We start from the raw sequence: 23,147 nt of genomic DNA, 5'->3' as shown, positions 1-23,147 counted from the left end.
GATAGGAACTCAGTCACTTTGGAAAAACACTTTGATGGTTTTTTACAAAATTAAACATACTCCTACCACATGATCTAGCAATCACACTCCTAAAGGAAGTGTTGCTGCTGCTAAGTCACGTCAGTCGTGTCCAACTCCGTGTGACCCCATGGACGGCAGCCCACCAGGCTCCCATCCCTGGGATTCTCCAGGCAAGAATACTGGAGTGGGCCGCCATTTCCTTCTCCAGGGCATGAAAGTGAAAAGTGAAAGTGAAGTCACTCAGCCGTGTCCGTTACACGCACATAAAAACCTTCACGCGATGTTTACCACGACTTTGTTCATAACTGCCCAAACTGGGAAGCAATTAAGATGTCCTCTGACTTTCCTGGTGGCTCACAAAGTAAAGAGTCTGCCTGCAACACAGGAGACCCAGATTCGATCCTTGGGTCGGGAAGATCCCCTGGGGAAGGGAATGGCTACCCACTCCACTATTCCTGCCTGGAGAATCCCATGGACAGAGGAGCCAGGTGGGGTATAGTCCATGGGATCGCAGAGAATCAGACATGACTGAGTGACTAATATGCAAGATGTCTTTTACTAAGTGAATGGATAAATAAACCATGGTACCTCTAGACAATAGAATATTATTCAGTGCTCAAAAGAAATGAACTATCAAGTCATAGAAAGACACAGAAGAAACTTAAATCCATATTATCAAGTGAAAGAAACCAATCTGACTACATACTGTATGATTCCAACTATATGATATTCTGAAAAAGGCAAAACTATGGAGATGGTAAAATGATCAATGGTTGTTAGGGACTGTGGGGAGGGAGAGATGAATAGGAGTACAGAGGATTTACACGGCAGTGAAACTGCTCTGTGCAAAACTTTAGTGGTGTGTGCATGCCATTAAAAATTTGTCCAAGTCCACAGAAAGTTCAATACTTTGAGTGAAACCCTAAACTATGGACCTCAGGCGACAACGAGTCAATGTTCAGTTCAGTTCAGTTCAGTTGCTCAGTTGTGTCCGACTCTTTGCGACCCCATGGACTGCAGCACACCAGGCTTCCCTGTCCATCACCAACTCCCAGAGGTTACTCAAACTCATATCCATTGAGTTGGTGATGCCATCCAACCATCTCATCCTCTGTTGTCCCCTCCTCCTTCTGCCTTCAGTCTTTCCCAGCATCAGGGTCTTTTCAAATGAGTCAGCTCTTCACATCAGATGGCCACAGTATTGGAGTTTCAGCTTCAACATCAGTCCTTCCAATGAATATTAAGGACTGACTTCTTTTAGGATGAACTGGTTGGATCTCCTTGCAGTCCAAGGGACACTCAAGAGTCTTCTCCAACACCACAGTTCAAAAGCATCAACTCTTCAGCGCTCAGCTTTCTTTATAGTTCAACTCTCACATCCATACATGACTACTGGAAAAACCATAGCCTTGACTAGACGGACCTTTGTTGGCAAAGTAATGTCTCTGCTTTTTAATATGCTCTCTAGGTTGGTCATAACTTTCCTTCCAAGGAGTAAGCGTCTTTAAATTTCATGGGTGCAGTCACCATCTGCAGTCATTTAGGAGCACGAAAAAATAAAGCCTGCCACTGTCTCCACTGTTTCCCCATCTATTTGCAATGAAGTGAGCCCAAGTAGTTTCATTAATTGTAACAAATGTGTCACTCTGGTGGGGAATGTTGATAATAGTGGAGAAAGACATATGGAGGCACAGGGGATATGTGGGAAATCCCTATACCTTCCACTCTATTTTGTGAACCTAAAACTACTCTAAAAAGTAGTCTATTAAAAAAAACAAACAAACAACACCAGTGTAACCTTTGTACCCCATCACTTAACTCACGTACAAGTGTCTGAGACAAAGTGTAGTCATGTTGGTCTTATTGTGGGTTTAATAATTTCCTTAAGAAGTGATGGGCATAAATGACAATATGATGTCACCAACAACTGTAATAACATGTGAAAATATTGAAATATCTATGCTTTCCTTGGGTTACAAATTGCAGATACTGATAACAATACTCTGGTTTGTTGTCCACACTAATAATTGAAGGAAATGCAAATTTTCACTAGATGAAAGTGAAAATAAAGTAACTTTTTCCCAGTCAAATTCATGAACATCTGCCCTCAAGGATCTCAGCCATTCTTGTGGCTTTAAATTCGATCTGCCGAATAACTCCGAATTTGTTCAGGTACTTCACATTTATAGTTAGTTTGTAAGGATAGTTAGCTAGCATTTGTTGAGGGCTTACCATATGCTAGGCACATTTCTATTTACTAAATCCCTTATTTCTCAAAACAACACTATCAGGTAAGTTGTGTTATTTTCATTTTACATTAAAAAAAACCTGAGGCACAAGACTGTTGGATAGCTTGTCCAAGGTTTCCAGCTTCCGAGTGGCAGAGTGCAGAACGGAGCCCAGGCACTCAGCCTCCCCAGCCTGTGCCCTTAATCTCTAAGCAACCCTTCTCCTACCTGGTGCCTTGAAATCAAGTTGGACCAATAGGAGAATAGATCCCCTGCCCCAGAACAGAACCTGCTCCAGCCTTTCCACTTCATAGTAAATGGCACTACCATGCACCAAGAATTAACACTCAAAACCCAGAGCATCGCAGGTATCCCTTACCCCATAAATCCACTCCAAAATATATAATTCCACAAGCTAATAGCAGTGCTATCTCCAACCCATATCCAACAATCTGCCCATTTTTTCACAATTCCAATCCTGCCATTCTAGTTCCATCTTCACCACCTCTAGTTCAGACCACTAAAATAGCATCCTAAACTGGTAAACTGGTCTCATTTCCCTCCTTGTCTCCAATTTAATCCCTTCACACAGAGGAGCAACAGTGCACTTTCTGAAACATGAATCAAGCAAGTCACCTACCTCTACTTCAAGTTGGACACCTCCTTACTTGAGTCCCAGAAAGCCTTTCTGATTTGCCCCTGCTTCTCTTTCCAAGCTCATCTCACATTCCCTTCCCCCTCATTTGCTACCACAACTGACACTGGATTTTTGTTCCTTTCCAGGTTTTTTTTCCTCACTCAACCTTATTTGCCATTTATTTTAAAAGGGAGGGAAGAGGGCGTACGGACAAACTGCAAACCATCAGCACCGACTAGATCAGGAAATACTGCGAAACATTTCATGATATAAAGTCGGGATCAATAGCTTCTTTTCTGCCTCAAAGCATTTATTACCTTTTGGCAAAGGCTCATAGGTGATTGACATGTTCTCAGTTCTGTACTTGAAAAAACTTTCTCAGCTAGGATTATTCCACTTTATAGATAGTTATTTGAGGAAGGGAGGCTTAATAACCTAGTGACTAAAAAAATTGAGGCTCAATATAGCTTCCATATGTCAATATACATAGGGTTTTGGAAAAATGCAGAATTACCATGATTCAGCCCTCTGAGAACTCTGCCATCTTACTAAATGATTTCACCCAGCGCTGCATTTTCCAGGCATTTCAAGCAAGTTATACTCTTATAAGATGCTTTGTTTCTTTCATTCATATATAATAAAAATAAGCATGTAGAACAAACATTTAAGCCATGATATAGGGCTAATTTCTACTATCAGTTCATATAGCTAGGTGCCAATATGGCTCATTTACTATTACTAATGCTGTTTGTTTTCCAAAATTTGTTCAAGAAAAAAGTACTTTTGCCATAGAAGACAACAATGATGACACTGCTAGCTAGCTAAAAACATCTAGATTAGGGGCCCCCAACCTTCAGGATCTGATGCCTGATGATCCGAGGTGGAGCTGATGAAAGAATAATAAAGTGCACAATAAATGTAATGTGCTTGAATCATCTAGAAACCATTCCCCCTCCCTGAGTCTGTGTAAAAACTGTCTTCCATGAAACTGGTCCCTAGTACCAAAAAGGTTAACGATGGCTAATCTAGAGTTTTTCTTTTACATAGGTGAACATGCCTTTTTATCAGATATTGCATAGTGGTTACAGTGCAATACATAGTGGTTACTTTTTCCATCCTGACAAATAAGGAAAATAAGGGAAACAAAGAGAGGGAATACAAAAGTTCCCCAACCCCCTTGAAAAGCATGATTTATCAATATTTTTCTTAATTAGAATTTTGGGGAGGTTGCGAACAATAGTACCTGATTGGCAAACTATAGCACTATGGAAATTTATAGGAAGACTATCTAAAACTTACATTATCATAGGAAACACCAAGCAAGTCAAAATGTGGAAAACAGGGAGAAACTAGGGCATTGTCTAAGACTGCAAGGGAAAAAACCTCTGAAACAGTTCTTGTGTGAACAATCTGTTCAGGTCACTTCCCAGGCAATGAACAAACTCCAGCATTTATGCTCTGTGTTCCTCTGGTCAAGAGTCAAGCTCTTTGGAGAATCTGATTGGCTTACTCTGGATCATTACCACCCCTTTCCCCCCTCCACACACACACACAAACACACTTTGACTCAACAGACTATATCTAGTGAGAAAGAAATCATTCCACAAAGGAGAAACTGGGATGCTATTTTTTTAAAGGGAGAAATAAGAGTGCTCCCCAAATAACAACTGTCTACTTCAAACAACAGACCCCCAGATTCCCAAGGCAACAGAAAACAAACCCACAGGCTTACTTGCGAACAAAAGCTTGTTCATCAGTAGATTTTAGAGCCTCTTTACACCTTAACATCTTTCTAGTTTCCTGACTTTTTATCTGAGAATGCTGCTGCTGACAGTGTCATCTTAGTCTAGGAAAATGACTTCAAGTCTAGAGAGTAAAACCACTAGTTTGCCCAAAGTTGCCTGCTCAGAAAGTCTGCACCTGCACACTTCAAGTAGCTGGAGAAAAAAAAAAAAAAAAAGCACCATTCTCATTGATTTCATTTCAATTTAAGATCACAACCCTGGCTTGCTGCAGTGACTTTATTTATCCCTGGGCAATTGATTCCCCAACCTTTCTAGCTTATTGTGACAGGTAGACTCTAAGATGATCTCCAATTCCTGCCTATTCTTTCAGGAACCACTCCAATCAGGATTTCACCCCCACCAGTTTACTGAAACTGTTCTTATCAGTGTCCAATGAGCTCCACATTGTTCAATCGAAAGGCGATTCTCCGTACTCTTCTTGCTTGACATAGCAGCAACAATTGGTGGTTATTGCTTCCTCCTTAACATCTCTACTTGGCTTCCCAGACAATACTCTCACTTGATTTTTCTGTGCCCTCTTTGACCACTCCTCCTCAGTCAGCTTTGTTTTTCTTCTTCTTTCCTACTAATAAGCATTGGAGTTTTCCAAGGCTCAGGCTTCAGATCTTTTCATGTTTTCATCTATATTCTACTCTCTAGGTGATCGCAGTTGGTCTCACTGTTTTTAAAACATGGGCTCTTGATGCACTCTCTCAAATCCACCCCTTCAACGTTCTTCCCCAGCAGTCAATGGCCCCCATACCCCTGGGTATTAAGACCCAAACCCTTGCAGTCATGTCCGACTTCTCCTTTTTGTCTCTTACTCTCCGTGCTCCCTGTCAGCAAATCCTGTTAACCCAGCTCTCAGATATATCCAGAATCTGTTCCCATCCTGGTCCAAGCTATCCCTTGCTTGCCCAGGTTATTTGCCCTAGCCATCGAAGTGATCTCCTTGCATCCACCCTTGCCCCAGTACAACAGAATAGCAGCTGGGTGTTGAAAACATAAATTGGAACCCATGTCACATTTCAGCTCAGTATTCTACAGTGGATTCCCATCTCACTCAGAGTCAAAGCAATGATCCTCCATGACCTGTCCCCCCTCTCATTGCTTCTCACGTCTCCCAGCACCCTGCTTGTTCTTGCCACTCGGGCCACTCTGGCCTTCCTGCCCCTTACACACCAGACACCTCCTTACCCACTGGCATTCGTTCTCCCAGTTGCCCAGATTGCTGTTGTCCCAGATGTCCATGTGGCTAAGCTACTCACTTCAGACCTTCGGATCTGCACTCAAAATTCACTTTCTCCGTGACAACTTCCTGTTCATCCTATCTAAAACTCCATTACATCCTACACTCACACACACATAATTCTGTTCTTCCCTGATTTATTTTTTCTCTCTAGCATGTATTTTCTAACATACTGTAAATTATATTTTACTCATTTATTTTGTTTATTGTCTGTTTTCACTAAAAATGTAAGTTCTATAAGAAAAGAGATTTTTCAAAAATTACTGCCACCTTCTTATGCCTAGTATACTGAATAATTGTTGAAGGCAAATTACTGATTTGTAAGCACTTCATTTTGCTCATCATCTTTCACAGTTCAGTCTAGATTCAAAATCAGGGTTCAACACACAGCTCATTTTCCAAGTCAGTGAATTTCTTACTCCTTCCAGGTGTGCAAAAGTTATCCCTTTTTCTGGTTATGTTGAAAACAAAGAATCAACAGGTTTAAAACTTGCCTTTTTTTTAATCATAAGGGCAGGCAGGACCATCTACATAATCCTGAGATCTCAGACAAAATGAAAATAGGGATTCTCCCTCATTCAAAAAGTATTAAGGATTCCAAGATGGTGACAGCAGAGCACTAATCCAAACATGGGGCCCTACGAGACGCCACAAGTCATAGTCCCATGATGGTTGCCCCATAGGCAGTTTTTTGTTAGAGCTAGTTTTTTTTTAAAACTTGCAAAAGAAGCATGTGATTTGATAGTTAGGATTCCCTTTTCATGTTTCCTCATGTCCATGCTCCATGATGAGTCTGTATTATAAAGGTTTAAAGATTCTAAAGAGTCTATTAACAAATCATCAGTCCTGTAAGCCACATAACCACTTTTTCTGGTTCCAATCTGACATCTTGGTTATATAAATTTCCATCTACTTATAATTATTTATTGTCTTTTATGTTAACAATTCAGGGCTTTCCTCATAGCTCAGTTGGTAAAGAATCTGCCTGCAGTACAGGAGACCCGGGTTTGATTCCTGGGTAGGGAAGATCCCCTGGAGAAGGAAATGGCAACCCACTCTAGTATTCTTGCCTGGAGAATCCCATGGACAGAGGAGCCTGCAGGCTACATGGCCCAGGGTAGCAAGAGTCGGACAAGACTTAGCAACTAAACCACCACCATGTTAACAATTTAAGATTACAAATCTCACTGCTGTGATATTTTTTAGGACATTTATTTACCACATAAATATGCACTATTTCTAACAGAAATATTAAAGATGCTCATTAAATCAAAAAGCATTGAGTAAAAATCTATAAATGTAAATCACAGCATTTACATTTACATTGGCTCTTTAAAAAATTTAGGCATTACGTGACAGGAAAGCAGACTATTTGTTGAAATATCCATTTTCCTAAAGCCAATTAGCCAAATAATCAGTTTGTTGAATGATTAATTTGCCAAGTTAACTAAATTAAATTAATGTGGTTTAACATAAATATTTAGCAACTTGAATAAGACTGTTTCATTTTGATTACTGATGATGACATATATAGAAAAATTATACACACATTTTTTATATTATGTGATATTCACAGTGTCACATATATATGGATATATTATGTACACATATATGCATATATTTATATTTATATTTATACATGTGAAGTGAAAGTCACTCAGTTGTGTCTGACTCTTTGTGACCCCATGACTATACAGTCCATGGAATTTTCCAGGCTCTCCTGAAGGCGGATTCTTTATCAGCTGAGCCACCAGGGAAGCGCAATAAAACTGAAGTGGGTAGCCTATCCCTTCTCCAGGGGATCTTCCAGATCCAGGAATTGAACCGGGGTCTCCTGCATTGCAGGTGGATTCTTTACCAACTGAGCTGTGAGGGAATATTTATTACATACTTACATATATAGCTAACTTGTTACAAGACTAGGTGTACAGGAAGTAAAGATATCTGGGAGGGATGATTATAATCCCAAAAGGACCATGTGTGGTTAGCATAAATTAAGTAGAAAAATGAAACAAAACACAATAGAAATGACCACTTTATATATTAAATACTATACACCATTTGCTGGTGGAGATACTTGAAGAATTTTATGAAAGAATCTTAAAACTGTTAAAATTCTGGCAAATAGAAATAAATAAAATGAGGTCCCTAAACACTTTATTGATATATTGAAAAATTAGAAAAAGTTTTCCTTTTTGTTATAAACAATATAGATTCTTCCTTCAAGAAAGTGTGCCTATTTCAACAACTCCTGATTAGAAACCACAACATCAGCATATGTCTGTAACAAGATTTTTCACCTACTTCTAACTTATTCCATATTTTTAATGACATTTTCTACTTTTTAACACTAAAAGCATTTTAAATATCCCCTTTTGTATCTTTTAGCCTCTGCCTCATAGTCCATTTAAATTAAAAAATTTAAAAGCCTGTGCAAAAATTGAAATTTTGAATAAAATTGAATTCACTTTTTAGTGAAGTCATCAAAATTTAATTTAGATCATTTAATTTTAATTTGAAAGTGCCAGAAATAAATCAAAATTAACCAAACAATTCCAGAAAGAAATTCCATTACTTTTTATTTTGGTTATTGATATTGAAATATATACTTTTACACGATGGTTTTGTCACTAAGTCGTGTCCAACTCTTGCTACCCCAGGGACTATTGCCTGCCAAGCTCCTCTGTCCATGGAATTCTCCAGGCAAGAATACTGGAGTGGGTTGCCATTTCCTTCTCCAATATGTCTACAAATTTCATAGCTAATAACCTAAAGTGAGCATTTTTGTTAAAGCTGTTAATTACTGCTCTATTCCTCAGTGATCAATGCAAAGATATAGAGAAAAACAATAGAATGGGAAAGACTAGAGATCTCTTCAAGAAAATTAGAGATACCAAGGGAACATTTCATGCAAAGATGGGCTCAATAAAGGACAGAAATGGTATGGACCGTCTAGTCAAGGCTATGGTTTTTCCAGTAGTGATGTATGGATGTGAGAGCTGGGCTATAAAGAAAGCAGAGCACCAAAGAATTGATGCTTTTGAACTGTGGTGTTGGAAAAGACTCTTGAGAGTCCCTTGGACTGCAAGGAGATCCAACCAGTCCATCCTAAAGGAAATCAGTCCTGAATATTAATTGGAAAGACTGATGCTGAAGCTGAAACTCCAATACTTTGGCCACCTGATGTGAAGAGCTGATTCACTGGAAAAGACCCCAATGTTGGGAAAGATTGAAAGCAGGAGGAAAAGGGGACAACAGAGGATGAGATGATTGGATGGCATCACCGACTCAATGGACATGAGTTTGAATAAACTCCCGGAGTTGGTGATGGACAGGAAGACCTGGAGTGCTGCAGTCCATGGGGTCACAAAGAGTCAGACATGACTGAGTGACTGAACTGAACTGAATTAACACTACAATCTTTAAATTTAATAAATTTGGCAAATCATTAATTAGCAAATTGGCATTCAATTAGATAATTTTCTGCTCATTGGTCTGCTTCTGGATAGAAGAGGGGAAGAGTAAAAAAAGAAACCCTGCATTAATATCAATTTTCAGAAGATGATGGATGAGAAAAACATTAGATAGAAATAACTGGAGAAACAGGAAGAAACCCAAGCGTATTAGGAGGAATAGAATTTCAAGAAAGATGTCAACAGCGTCACGAGCTACCGCGATTTCCAGGAGAAGAAAGGAAGGTCAGGGTACCTCTGCAGGCATTTCTTTCAGCAGAGCAATTGACAGTCCCTTAAATTATAAGACGACTATAATTAACTGAATCTAACAACAGCAAAAACATTTAACCCCGCTGAAATTCCTGAAGAGCAAGGAATCTTGCTCTTTTTTTATTTCTAATTTTATTTATTTCACTTTAGAGTTCTCTCTTTCCAAGTCGTCAAATTTAGTAAATAAAAATACAGAATGACAATTTAAAAGCAAATTTCAATAAATAATGAAATTTTTATTTCATTAAAAATAAAGTTTAAGTATGTCCTAAGCATTGAAGTCTGCCAAATAGGAACCAGTGCAGGGCATAAAAGCCCTGGCTCTGAAGTTTCTGGGCTCAAGTATGGGTCGACACTTAGGTTTGTATGGCTTTGGGCAAGTAACCTAAAATTCACCTCAGTTAGGGCGTGTGAGCATGGGGGTCATAGTCACAGTAACAGTCCTTATGGAACTTTTGTGAGTTGAAGTCTCTAAGGCGCCTGTTTGTGGGGTGGGAACGTGCCCAGAGATCAACAAACCTCAGCAGGATGGTTCATTAAAGGGGGAGCACGAAATTACAAGCATGTGAAGGGGGAACTGTCTTAGGGTTTGCGTCTTAGGTGGACTTTCAGGCTCACCTAAGGGTGATTAATAACCAAGGCAGACAGGCAGATGGAAAAGTACAGGTCCAGAAATGGCCGGGTTGGGGGGGTGGGGAAGGAGCCAAGGAAGGTTGGAAGGAAGGGAGGAAGGACAGGGATGCGGGAGGAGGCTAACAGCGGAAGGAAGAAAAGGCGGGGTTGACGGAACACTTGCCGCTGGATCTCTCTTGCGAGGAAAACGTGGGGTTGTTGGACCTGTGGAGACAGCCTTGAGGCGTCAGCACTCAAATGTGAGTGCGGAGGTTCGGTGGCGACCGACGGGCCAGGGAGCTGGGCGCCGGGTGAAGGGTGTGCGTCTGCGCGAACCCCCGGGGGCGCCCGGGCCGGCGGGGCGGGGCGCGGCGTGGGGCTGCCCCCGGGCGGCGGGTCCGCCTGCGCGCCTGGACCAGGCGGGCGCGCGAGCCGGCGGAGCAGGGACGCGGGCCGAGCTCCAGGCGAGTCGCGGGCGTGCACTCTGCGCAGCCGGCGCTGCGATGGGACACCTGTGGCTTTGGGGGACCTGCGGCCTCTGGGGGCTGCTCCTGAGCATCGCAGAGCCCCACACAGGTAACTCAGTTGGGGCACCGGGAAGGCAAGCAGGAGAGGTTGGCGTAGACGCTCCCGGGGTCCGGGTAGAGGCGGCACCTGGCTCCAGCCTAGGTCAAGCCTAGGTCAAGGCTGAGGGTGGTAACTGCGTGGAGACCCTGGGGACTAGGTTTAGGAAGCCTGGGACGCAGGATTAAGCAGAGACAGACACGCAGTCACAGAAGGACAATCGGAGACAGATTGCTCTTGCCATCAGAGGTGCTCTTTGAATTATGGAACCTCACCCCTTCGTGGTGACTCATTTGCAAAACAGACTGCAGTTTGGCTGCGGGTGGGCTTCCCTGTTGCCTCAGACGGTCAAGACCCCGCCTGCAATGCGGGAGACCTGGGTTCGATCCCTGGGTCGGGAAGATCCCCTGGAGGAGGGCATGGTAATCCACTCCAGTATTCTTGCCTGGAGAATCCCATGGACAGAGGAGCCTGCTGGGCTTCAATCCATGGGGTCGCAGAGAGTCGGACATGACTGAGCAACTAACACTTTAATCTTTTTCACTTGGCTGGGGGTGGAGGGTGCAATCCAACCCCTCCTTCTCACTCGTTTTGGGTCCCTTCCCCATTAAAGAAGGACAGTCTCCTAGTAGGACAGGAATGGGTCTTTGTGGCGGGTGTCAGTCATTTCCTGGGGCAGCTGCCCTGTGTCTTCAAAGTAATACCCAGGAGAGGGCTGGGAAGAGCCTTGATAAGATAAGAAACTGGAGTTGGCCGTGGAGATAACGGGGAGGGTGAACCTGAGATAGGCGAGGAGCAGCGCGGCTAGGAGATGGGATCCAGCCTGCTGGCTGGAGTTCCTCCTCTTGGCTCTGGACTGCTCCAGGTTACAAATGTGCCTGAAGCAGGAGTGGCCTTGGAACTCTTGACCAAGACAAACGTCAAGGGCAGAGTCATTGGGTATTGGAGGGGGGAGGCAGTCTTCTTTATGCTGGAGAGCTTTTGCTACTGTAGGTGAAGTCCACACTAAACTTTTCTCAGGCAGGAATGAATAAAATCATAATTTTTAGACTTTTTCTCGGTCATCCATTTCAAATTTCTGTGGTTTTTCTTTTTGTCACTTAAATTTTTCCACCTATTCTGAGAATGTGTTACTGGACAGAATAATTACCTGTACAATTTAAGCAGAAAATAAATCCCTTAAGCCATCCTGTAACTTTTGAGTTATTTTGAAGCTTCAATTCCAGTTCCCCAAAGAAATCTGCTCACCTATCCCTGTGTTTGCAGAGGCACCTCTCTTGGCCTAGAAGTCCATCTTGCCCCCGGTTTGTCCAGTCTAGTTAATTCATGTTTGCTCTCCCAGACACAGCAGGTACACTCTTCTTTCAAACAGCCAGTAGACCCAAGCAGTGTGGATGAAATGCCCCTTCTCACTCACGTCGCCCCTGTGCTCTCTTCTGTCACTCTACTAAGTTGAGCTTTTGGAAAAGTTGGGAATGTCACACATTTTTCAATGCCCAGGAACCTAACACTGTTTATTGAATGATTTAGTGACCTTTACATTGAGAACTCACTATCCTCAGAAAGCTTCAGAAATGATCTTCCCTGAAGTCTTAACTCTGTCACAGAAAACAGTTTCTTCTTAAAACACACCATTCCTTTCTGTAGCTGGACTATTCTTTCAATTTACCATTTCTTAGGGGCTTTGATAATGACCTCTTTCTCCACAGAGCTGTTTCTCCAGCCTTGTCTGCTGCTGTGTGGGCTGATAGCTGTAGTTATGGAACTGCATCTAGCAGAGCACTATATGCAATTAAGGGTCTAATAAATGTTTAATATGATAGGTACGAATGCTGAAAATGATCATGTATTATTTCTCTTTGTAGCAGGTAAGATAGTGCGCTACATGAAGCCAATGAATATTAACTAAGTTAAAGACTTAACTCCCTGTCTGGTCATTGGTTAGTAATAGAACCAAAAATAAAACATAAGTATTTACTTTCTGTCCTGTAATCTCCATGATGATTTTCTTACACCGTTGTAATTTGTAGCACAACATTTGATGCTTGAAATGAAGTACTTGAGGCTGTTACTTCTTCTGTACTTTCATATCTTTCAGATGGCTCTAAAATAATTCCCAAAATCACAGAAATAATACCTAAATATGGCAGCATAAATGGAGCAACAAGGCTGACTATCAAAGGAGAAGGTATGGTTGCCTTTTATTTTTCACCAAGGTTGAGGTATTTTAAAGACATTCACATTTAGAGATTGATGGGTTTTGTTTTTTTGGTTTGTTTGTTTTCTTTTAAATCTACTAGAGTTGCTTTTCTATTTGGCCAGAGTAGGAAAACTCTATCCTCTTTCACACCTAATGAAACCCCTGAGAGTCTCTATCAACCTGACCATCTGAATTTGTATTATAATTACTTGCTTAACTCCAGGATCTGGACTAGAATGACTGAATTGAAAGGAACATCTTTAACCCACTCTGCAGTTACTTACTTTGTTCTTCATGGGTCTAATCACATTTATTTTTATATTAAATAAAACATTTGTGGAGTTCAAGGGAGTAGGATGTTAGGAAGGGAGTGTGATGCAGAAGTAGAATGGTTATGAAGGGAGAAGGACAATTGAAAGCAAAACTTTGGATCCCTTCTTCTGCCACCCATTCCTTATCATATACTTCATCAGAGCATGGGTTATGTATAACTTTCTCCTTGCCTGGTCTTGGGATGGAAACAAAGTAGGCAATTACAGAATATATTTAATGAGCAAATGTTTCTTGAGTTAAGTAGAAATACATGGTTCATTTAGCTATCCAGCCTTTACAATCTAAGTGATGGTAGTATTCAGATAGTTATGAGTTTTTGAAGGATGGGAAAGAAAACGTTTTTAAAGAATATTAATAAAAAAACTTTTATTTAGTCTTTAAAATAAGAAGTGCAATGGGAATTTTTTGGAGTCAGAGAATTAACAAGGCAAGATATTTAACAATTCTGTCTTATGTATTGAAGTGTCTTTCAATATTTCTAAGTAAAATTTCTGTAGAATTTTAATCTCTCAATTATGTACTTGAAATGGTTTGTGCCTCTAAATTGTGAACAGTATATTTTGGATTAAAGTGTGTTTTTGGTTTTTTATTTTTTTTTAAGAGTTAGACACCTGGAGACAATGTGTTTGTTAAAGACTTTTAAAAATGTCTTTATCCATAGTTCCCTTGTAGTGTTTATTGCTGTTAATATTTGCTTAGATAGTGCTGGATTTTTAACAGAGAGTTAAATGCCATGAGAGAAAGTCCCCAAACAAAACAAAACAATAAAACCGCTCAGCTATTTCCTTCTGCCTCAAAAGTGGGAAGCTGCAATATTAACACAGGGAGCCCAGCCTGGTGCTCTGTGACTACCTAGAGGGGTGGGATGGGGTGGGTGGGAGACTCAAGAGGGAGGGATATATGTGTGTGTGTGTGTGTGTGTGTATAATTTTGACTGATTTGTGGTGTTGCACAGCAGAAACCAATACATTATAAAGCAATTAGCTCCAATAAAAATAAATAAATAAATACCTACACTTTTTCTGGGGGCTTCCCAGGTGGTGCTAGTGGTAAAGAACCTGGCTGCCAATGCAGGAGATGTAAGAGATGGGGTTTTAATCCCCCTGGGTTGGGAAAATCCCCCTGGAGGAGGGCACGGCCCCCCACTCCAGTATTCTTGCCTGGAGAATCCCATGGACAGAGGAGCCTGCTGGGCCACGGTCCGCAAGGTCGCAAAGAGTTGGATGCCACTGAAACGGCTTAGTACACATGCTTTTTCTGATCCAGGAACCATGGCTTGAGTTTAGGCACATAGACTCAGATCATCCCTAGTTAGAAATAGGGAAAAACAAAACAAACCGTTCCATTCTTAAGGCATTTTGGAGGAACATCCTTGTTCATCTGGCTATAACCTTTTCTCTTTGGTGAACTTTTTGAGGCTCAGGAGTAGTCCTCTTAATTATGAAGCACAAAATGTCATGACGAATTTCTGGTTTCTCTAGTTTTCCCATCAGTCTGTATTTCTGGATGCTTCTGGCCGAGAATTATAGAATAGTTAAATCCTATTTGAATTGCAGGTGCCTCTGCCCACTCTGGTACGTCTTCCCTGTCCTTGCTTTAACCATACTCAGTGGGTGACTAAAGCTGTGACAGCTTATGTCTTTCTCAAAGGCGAGTCTAAATACTGTTTGGGGCCCATGATATATACAGAATGTGTCTAAGGTAATGATAATGAATTAGCAAAACACACCAGATCTCCAAGTCTACGAGACTGTGGTACCTGAACAAAATTTATTTGGAGGAACTACTTTAACCTGTCAGTGTGGTGTCTGACCCAGACTCCAGGTTTAGAATTGAATACAGAGATGATTTATTAATCATAGAAGAACTGTGATTTTAATGGGATTTTAAATACTCTATCACCTAAATGTTGGTAATGGGTTTTTAAATACTTGATCACCTAAATGTTGGTACCATATAACTTTTAAAATTTTTGTAGCAGTCACGATATGACAAAGTAAAATATAGAAATATTTAACTTGAGTTCTCTGAAATTCCACCTTCCAGAAAGATCTATTGTTAGTATTTCTTTGTATTCAAATGGCTTTTGTCTATTTCCACACATAATGAACTTTACAGGTAAAAATTTGCAAAAAATAAAATTGCTAGTGCTTTACTTTCTTCTAAAGTCTATCTTCAGGAGTCAAAGTTATATAGTTTTACAATTATGCTGCCCAAGTAAAAGTGTTTTCAGCAGTGGCATGATTGTAGAAATCATTGTATCTCCTTCTAAGATGACGGATTTAATGAGGAGTGTTATCATTTTGATAAGTTCTAGAGTGTTTCTAACTTTATTGTGTTTATTTGTTGATATTCATTCCTGTATTTCTCAGTTGTCTTCCTTGATATAACTCTTTGTTAAAAAAATCAACTGGAAGGTATAACATTTTACTTTTGTTGTTTTCTAGATATTCCCCTATTACAATGTCTAGCAGGTATATTTTTGTTTGACTGAAGTGGTGAATTATATAAGTTTTATAATATTATGGAAAGCACATAGACTTTAGTCAGGTCCAACTGGCTTTCAGCTCCAACTTTGCCACTTCCCACTAGGGGACTGGGGCAAGTTTCTTCTCTAAGCCTTGGCTTCCTCATCAGTGAAATGGGCTATTAATTCCTACCCGTTGGGGCTATTGTGAATATTGAAAAGGATGATGTATCTAAGGCACTGGTATATAATATCTGCCCCATAAATTAGAGCCATTTTATTTTTATTATTCTTTTGCATTTATCTTATAGGGACGGTTTCCTTCTTTAGAAGTTCTCCTCCATCACACTGCATCATTTTTCCCATTGTTTTGAATGTTACAGATTTTAAATGGGTTTGTACTTTCTCAACCCTGCTTTTTTTTATTTTTTAAACTAGAGGAATCAAAACAGCCTGCGTTGTTCATAACAACTGCTGGCTGTGACAGCACACACATTTTTCATGATAATAGCACAGGCTGCTATCAGGAGACCCAGGACTGCGTGCCTGGCTAGTCTTGTCTCCAGTTCTTCTGAAAAAAGGAAAAAAAATACATCAACATGTCAGGAATTTCCATCTGAAGCCTCCACCTTTTCTGTTTCCAGGGTACACCCAGCCCTTCATGTAATCTTTGTGCTTTGGAGTACTTCCAGAGGTATCTTCTTTATACCCAATGACTTATTTAGAATTTTACTTTTAAATTAGAATTCTTTTTTAAAGCTGATTCTTTTCTATTGCCTTTTAACTCTTTGGAAGTAGCTAATAAGTTAGAAATATTCCTATAGTTTTTTCACCAAAATTTATAATGAGAATATTTACAAATCTTACTGAATTGGTTCATATTTTCATATATATATCAGGAATATATATATATTTATCATAGGGCTTCCCAGTTGCTCAGTGGTAAAGAATCTACCTGTCAGTGTAGGAGATGCAGGAGCGTGGATTCAATCCTTGGGTTGGGAAGATCCCCTGGAGTAGGAAATGCAACCGATTCCAGTATTCTTGCTTGGGAAATTCCATGGTCAGAGGAGCCTGGCAGGCTACAGTCCACAGGGTTGCAAAGAGTCAGACACGACTGAGCACATGTATATGTCACATATATATGAGACATATATATAAAACACATTGAAACAATTCCTAAGCTAAAAACAATATCATCTTTTGTTGGTGTTATTTTTTAGACTTGTATGTGTCATAGAAATGCTGAAGAACATATCTGATATTACCGTATCATTGATGTGATGTGTGCCTAACAGGAAAGTAAATACTCATATCTCATCCTGAGCCACACCACAAGTAAAACTCTGTTCTTTAGTTAGTGGCCAGCAGCCCGTCTGAGTGTTCCAAACTCAATGTGAAGTACAGAGATAAGCAGAAATTGGCAAAAGGAAAAAGTGGCTTTGCAAGTAGTTTGCTTTTCTGTGTTTTCATGTATCTTCTCAAAATTCCATTTGAGCAGTAACTGCCTTCCTAGATTGCAAACTCACTGCAGGTATCTTTCACATGTCAAATTGATATGTTTGTACTTTAGCCTATATTGGATGAGTCCTTTTTGGTTAAGTTTTAAGTTTAGAAGAAGAGAAGATGTTTATTAAAACCCCTACCCTTTGTTTAGTTTCTGCTTACTTTTTCTACCTATAAAGAAGAGGTGCTAAGAACATAGGTTCTAGAGGAAGTTACATTGGATAACTGGGAATAGCTTTGTAATGTGCTTTTTTAAATATTATTTTTCTCTGAATATCACAAGGGTACCAGGTTGGCATCACAGTCGTGGTTCAGATCCTGGCCTCTCACTTATATGTTTTGTTATTATTTTAAAAGTATTTTAAAGTGAAGTGAAGTCGCTCAGTCGTGTCCGACTCTTTGCAACCCCATGGACTGTAGCCCACCAGGCTCCTCCATCCATGGAATTTTCTAGACAAGAGTACTGGAGTGGGTTGCCATTTCCTTCTCCAGGGGATCTTCCCAACCCAGGGATCGAACCTGGGTCTCCTGCATTGCAGGCAGACGCTTTACCGTCTGAGCCACCAGGGAATCTCACTAATAATAACTATCAATATTTTGTAACTTAAAATATGCATGTATGCATGCTAAGTTGCTTTAGCTGTATTTGACTCTTTGTGACCCTATGGACCATAGCCTGCCAGGATCCTCTGTCCATGGAATTTTCCAGGCAAGAATACTAGAGTGGGTTGCCATTTCCTCCTCTAGGGGATCTTCCCAACCCAGGGATCAAACCCACATCTCTTATGCCTCCTGCGTTGACAGGTGGGTTCTTCACTACTCAAGCCACTTGGGAAGGCTGACTTAAAATATAGTATATATCAACTGCGCTCTTAACCTAGGAGCCAGGCACCATGTCAAGTACCATATATGAGGCCTCATCTAGTCTTCCTGGTAATTCCTGCTAAGTAGATTATTATGGTCATTTTTCTAATGAAAACGACTAAGAGAGTTTATGTCTAAAGCTAATGCTCAGGTTCAGACAGCAAGGAATTGCTAAGCTGAGATTCCAGCCCAAGACGTCAGGGTCCAGACACCCCTTCCTGTAAACGACACTGTCCCCTGGCATGCAGTGTTCCCACGGCTATAGTTTATGGCCCTGGCAATGGATGAACCTCTGACACAGTGACCCAGGAATCGAAGCCAGGTCTCCCACACTGCAGGCAGATTCTTCACCCTCTGAGCCACCAGGGAAGGCCGCAGACCTATAGGTCTCAAGTTAATTTCCACGAGACAGAGATAGCAGAACACCTGGGTTGACTGGATGACTTGCTCAGAAGCTTCTCTCCTTGGCTACTTGAGTGCTTGTCCAATGAGCCTGTGAAGAGAGGGCCATGGGGGAAGGCTATGCATGGGCCAACACTCGGATCTCTTTTCACCAGCACTCAGCTACCTACTGCTGCTGCTGACTCCCTGCCCTGTCAGTAGCAGAGACCAGCACGTAGGATAGTCTCAGTAGGGGCCGTCCTCAGGAATCCCACCCAGTCACTCAGTCATGTCAGCTGCATCACTTTCCTTCCCTCGTGGACAAGCAGAGATTCATTACTGCTGGTACTGACACCCGCTCCACAGAAGGCTTTTGCCTTCTCTTTCTATAGTCCCTTTGCTGGTCTCATCTTCTGAGAGTATAATTCCACAGAATACCATGAAATTCCATAAAGAGCCATAAGATTTCACAAAATAGAGTCTCAGAACAAGGAACATATTTTATAGTGAAAAAGTTGTGATAGTGGGCACATGACCATGAACCTTGCATCATCCTGAAACATGTGACCCAACAGAATGATGGAACAGCCTACAGCTGGCAAGACTAAGAGCCCAGCTTGGGAACAACATCCTGTGAGGTGGGACGCTGTCCGTCATCAGAGCCACAGGCACTGAGCCATGGCAGGTCCGTACTGTTGTTTCCCAACAGATGGATACATGGAGCTGGGAATGAAGGGCTACTCCCTGTCCTTACCACTTCCAGTAATCAAAAGATTGAATCTGTGCCTTCTGTCCCTGCAATTTTAGGTTCTCTTGGGTTCTGGGTCTGAGTTTCCAGATAGAGGATGCTTCTGGCAGGGATCCCGGTCTGGGTTCCACTGAACTGAAACTACCGCTACTGTCCTATCAGTTTGAATTCAGCAAACGTAAGCAGTGGACTGCTAGAGATAGTCACTTCTGATGATCCTGAAGAGGCAGGGTTGTTTTTCCTTAATACAGAGAAGGAGGAGTGTGTCTGGAATTTGTGGTATTCTTGGGGCGTCCCTTGGCTTCCATGTGCAGTGATCACTGTCAATAAGCATAGGCGGCAGCCACAACCACAAATGGGGAAGAAAAAAAAAAAAGGGCTCAGATCCTCAGGATGAAGGTTAGCATCACTCCATCAGTTGAAGTTCTGGCTTATGGGTAGGGAAAGCACAATGGCAGAGAGAGGTCAAACAAATATTAATTGTAGCCTCAGGGCCAATTGGTGAGGCCTGTTGCTTGTCCCATTAACCCTGTTGTGTTAAAGCTTTTAGAAAATATTTTATTTATTTATTTGGCTGCATTAGGTCTTAGTTGCCCCAAGGCAGATGTGATCTTAGTTTCCTGACCAGGGATTGAACCCATGTACCCTGCACTGGATGGTGAATTCTTAACCACTGGATCACCAGGAAAGTCCCTCTATTACATCTTTAGCAGAGCTCTTAGCTGACCACTGTCTGGTAGACTTGATAATGCCTTCTACTTCAAATGTAGGGTCTGAGCATATCTGTGGGCTTTCCAGGTGGCACTAGTGGTAAACAACCCACCTGCCCATGCGGGAGATGTAAGAGACACGGGTTTGATCCCTGGGTCGGGAAGGTCTACTGGAGAAGGGTGTAGCAGGGCATTCCAGTATTTTAGCCTGGAGAATCCCATGGACAGAGGAGCTTGGCAGGCTACAATCCATAGGGTTGCTGAGTCAGACACGACTGAAGTGACTTAGCATTCATGAGCATACCTGTATGGCACAAGGAGTCAACTGTATCAGATGCCTTTTTTACTCAGCCGCACATCCTGGTTCCCACCTCTTATTCTAGGCACAGCTGTGGCAAAACGTTCCCTGTGGACCCTGATTCAATCCATGCTTCCAGCTCTCCCCTCCAGGTCCCACAGTTGTGTCTTTGTCCCAGAGCTTCATGGATGCAGTGGCGTTGGAACCTAGATGGCATATACCTATGTGCAGCCTGAAAGTGCAGGAAAAATCATTTCCCCCATGGGGAACCCTCAGTGAATGGGAGAGAGTTTGATGAATATATGCTTCTTCTCATTGATTCTTTGCTTCTGAGAGGCTGTCTGTATTTTCCTTAAAAGTCTTTCAGCCCCAGCTGCCTTCAGTGGAGTCCAGATTTTCTTCTTCAGGTTTTCTTCTCTCATGTCCCTAAGGGATCAACTCTCAAACTCTCTACCTGCAAGTCCTTACCTCAGATTTTGCTTTATAGGTACTCAAGGTAAAGACACCCCTTACCCCCGCATGCCTTATAAAATCCTGTTCACTTTGTCTGCTCTTTCTGTGCCCCTTTGCCTGCTATTTTCATAGTAGTTATCCCCACCAGATACAACATCTGGTGGTATATATTTGTATATTGTCTATTTCTTCACCCATCTCTCCCATTAGTGGGCTATAAGCCATTTGATTCCAATGCCTTTAACAACACCTGACAGATAATAGATTTGAAAGCATTGCTTTCATGAATTAATTAATTATAGGCTAATTTTTATTTTTTCAAAGCAGATTGCAATCACAGGGGTAAATGTGAAGTAGATTAACTGCTTACATCAATACTCTTCCTTATGCATTTGGTGATTCAATACAAAATGATAATTGTTAGATCCTTGAAAACAGAGTTCCATTAGTAATAATTGAGTGTTTTTACACTTTCAGGTTTTGCTCAAGCAAACCAGTTTGACTATGGAGTTGACAATGCTGAATTGGGAAACAGAGTGCAATTAATTTCTTCTTTCCGATCAATTTCTTGTGATGTAGAAAAAGATTCAAGTCATTCAACCCATATTACATGTTATACTAGGTATGTTGTAAAGTGTCTCTAATAACATCATTTTCATCATATCAGAACCACAGTTATACATATTATTTTTATAATAGTTTTATCACTCTGGCAATTGCAATAATATTTTTCTGATTATCAGTTATTATTTTTGACTTCATGATGTTTAGACTATTTTATATCTTTATTATATTCACTTGTAGTACTCTTTCCACATAGTGGCATGATCAAAATGTGTTCTATATCCTTTCCTAGGTTATTAGAGCTATTATCTAATCATTATTGATCTCTTTTAGAAGATAAATGGCCACTATTAAATTGCAATGATGCTCCTCAAAATATCAAAATTATACCTTCCTGTCTGGTTTGATTAATTTTGTTCAGAATCTTGACATGCTCATTAAGATTAAAGATGATCATTTTGTAGATTGACATTTCAAGTTCTTTACTATCAACTCAAATTGATGTTTGTTATTAGCAACTTAGGAGAAAAATTAATCATTTTAAATGGCCACTTTGAATACTGAGACAGGTAGCCTGTATTCCAGAGGATTCTATCCGTATTAGGCTTGTTGACTGTTTTGCAGCTTACTTAGGGAGAAACATGATTAAAACTTTTTAAAAAGCAAAGCATAAAATAATTGTACCAACGTGATATGTTACAATTTTAAATGATTGTTATTATTTTCTTCTCAATGACTGGTGCATTGGTTAGAATAAGCATTTGCCTGAGATCTATGATGTGAGAATTTGCAGTACAGAGTTCAGGATGGAGAGCAACTTTCCATAATATAGAATTGAATTGAATTGCACAGAAGCACAATTAATTTTGAATTTAATTCTACAACAGCACAGTTGTACAACAGTGACTTAGCATGCATGCACACAAGTACAACAGTTAGACTTTCAGACACTTTTTTTTTTTTTTTACCAAAATGACATGTAGTCTGGGGTGGTATTTTTCATGAATGAATAAATAACAGAGTTTTGCATTCCATATGTATTTTCCATTTGCCTTCCAGAGCAATGCCAGAAGATTCCTACACTGTTAGAGTCAGTGTGGATGGGATTCCTGTTACAGAAAATAATACCTGCAAAGGTCACGTCGGCAGCCGGGCCTGCATCTTCAGCGTAGGTGGCATTTTCTCTCTCACTTACGTGTAATTGATCTTGTGCTTGGTTTCTTTCAGAACTGGATTTTTATTTTTTAATTTACAAATTGTTATCTGTTTCCACATTAAAAAATTTACTAGCATGTAGCTAAGGATAATTTCACCCAGTTTAAATTATCTTCTATAGTAATGAAATCTTACCATTTCCTGTTTTGCTTTTCAAATTAATTTTATTAATGAATTCAGCTTTTTTACTTTCAAATTGTTTTCTTGTTCATACTGTTTTTTCATTTTCTCCATTTCTGCTCTTACTTTGATTTCCCTTTTTCTGTTTTTATCAGACTCAGCTTCATTTTATTTTTTAAAATATTTATTTATTTGACTACAGTGGGTCTTAGTTGCAGCATGTGGGTTTTTTGTTTTTTTTTTTAGTTGTGGCATGCAGAATCTTTAGCTGTGGCTTGAGAACTCTTAGTTGTGGCATGTGGGATCTAGTTCCCTGACCAGGGTTCAAACCCAAGCCCCCTGAGTTGGGAGCATGGAGTCTTAGCCACTGGACCACCAGGCAAGTCCCTCATCTTCATTTTAAATAGAAACATAATTATTTTCTCTTTCCTTGTATTTTCTGATGTAGTGAGCACAAATGCGACTGCA

At 40.6% G+C, this 23,147-nt stretch overlaps 1 protein-coding gene and 1 non-coding gene across 2 annotated transcripts in view; one reads left to right on the top strand and one right to left on the bottom strand.

Moving 5' to 3' along the window:
- The first annotated feature begins 10,671 nt into the window (after window positions 1-10,671).
- PKHD1L1 (PKHD1 like 1) overlaps window positions 10,672-23,147 on the top strand; it is a 167,617-nt gene continuing 155,141 nt past the window's right edge. Inside the window, exons 1-4 of the mRNA XM_043880265.1 lie at window positions 10,672-10,832; window positions 12,919-13,008; window positions 21,258-21,402; window positions 22,404-22,512. Of these exons, the coding sequence (XP_043736200.1) occupies window positions 10,760-10,832; window positions 12,919-13,008; window positions 21,258-21,402; window positions 22,404-22,512 (417 nt within the window). The 5' untranslated portion in view covers window positions 10,672-10,759. The remainder of the gene's footprint in view (window positions 10,833-12,918; window positions 13,009-21,257; window positions 21,403-22,403; window positions 22,513-23,147) is intronic.
- Window positions 17,825-17,896, bottom strand: TRNAC-GCA. The gene has a single exon. It is a non-coding gene; the product is annotated as a tRNA-Cys (tRNA).

This window comes from Cervus elaphus, chromosome 21 (assembly GCF_910594005.1).
Source record: "Cervus elaphus chromosome 21, mCerEla1.1, whole genome shotgun sequence".
In the NCBI taxonomy this organism is placed as follows: Eukaryota; Metazoa; Chordata; class Mammalia; order Artiodactyla; family Cervidae; genus Cervus; species Cervus elaphus.
This window is presented reverse-complemented; position numbering and strand designations above follow the sequence as displayed.